The 1,146-nt window shown below is 69.7% G+C and overlaps 1 protein-coding gene across 1 annotated transcript; it reads right to left on the reverse strand.

Annotated features, from left to right (window-relative positions):
- Positions 1-6: 6 nt before the first annotated feature.
- Positions 7-1,140, reverse strand: TIMM50 (translocase of inner mitochondrial membrane 50). The gene is made up of 3 exons (XM_085302199.1): positions 1,104-1,140; positions 842-998; positions 7-768 (listed from the first exon to the last, which is right to left on the reverse strand). The coding sequence occupies exons 1-3, from the start codon at positions 1,122-1,124 to the stop codon at positions 563-565; spliced, it is 384 nt and encodes a 127-aa protein (XP_085158325.1). The 5' UTR covers positions 1,125-1,140; the 3' UTR covers positions 7-562.
- Positions 1,141-1,146: the final 6 nt, after the last annotated feature.

Consider the following 1,146-nt stretch of genomic DNA (forward strand, 5'->3'; position numbering starts at 1 on the left):
GTCAGTGGCGGTGGGGACACCGGGACGCCGTTAACAGCGACGGGGACACCGGGATATCGTTAACACCGGTGGGGACACCGGGACACTGTCAGTGGCGGTGGGGACACCGGGACACTGTTAACACCCGTGGGGACGCCGGGACACCGTTAACGGCGGTGGTGGCAGAGGGGACACCGGGACACCGTTAACAGCAGGGGTGGGGTGATGCCAGGATGTCATTAACGGCGGTGGGGACACCGGGACGCCGTTAATGGTGGCAGGGACGCCGTTAATGGCAGTAGGGACGTTGTTAACGGTGGTGGGGTGACACCGGGACGCCGTTAACAGCTGTGGGGTGACACCGGGACGCCGTTAACGGCGGTGGCAGCCGTGGGGACACCGGGACGGTTGCGTTAACCGCAACACCGTTAACGGCGGTGGGGTGACACCGGGACGCCGTTAACGGCGGTGGGGTGACACTGGGACGCCGTTAACGGCGGTGGGGTGACACCGCAACACCGTTAACGGCCGTGGGGTGACACCGCAACACCGTTAACGGCCGTGGGGTGACACTGGGACGCCGTTAACAGCCGTGGGGTGACACCGGGACGCCGTTAACGGCGGCGGCCGTGGCCGGGGGGCCGGGACAGGCGCGGGGGGCCGCCGGCGGCCCCCTCCCCACCTGCTCCAGCTGCGACTGGCGCCGCTTGAAGGCGGCCAGCGGGTCGTCCTCCAGCGAGTAGTTCTCCAGCACCGTGCGCACGTCCTCGACGCCGCTCAGGGCGATGGCTGCGGGCAGGGCCGTCAGCGCGGGGCCGTCACCCGCGGCGTGTCCCCCCCCCCCTCCACCGCCTCGCCTTACTCTTGAGGAAGGCGGCGAGGTCGTAGAGGGTCCGGTCCTCGGAGTTGCCGTCCCAGCGGGCCAGCGCCAGCCCGTTGAAGGGCTGCAGGCAGAAGGCCTCCTTGCGGCAATCCACCACCACCACCTTGGCGGGGTCTCTGTTGAGGCAGGAGATGTCCTGGAGAGGGACGGAGGAGGGCGGCAGGTTGGCACGGAGCCGGCGCGCCCGGTGCCGGCGTCCCCCCGTCCGTCCGTCCGTCCCCCCCGTCCGTCCGTCCGTCACCTTCACGTGGTGCCCGTCCATGTAGCGGGTGGCGTCGCGGAAG

Source organism: Rhea americana, unplaced genomic scaffold, assembly GCF_003343005.1.
Source record: "Rhea americana isolate MKP2758 unplaced genomic scaffold, rheAme1 scaffold_1882, whole genome shotgun sequence".
NCBI lineage: Eukaryota > Metazoa > Chordata > Aves > Rheiformes > Rheidae > Rhea > Rhea americana.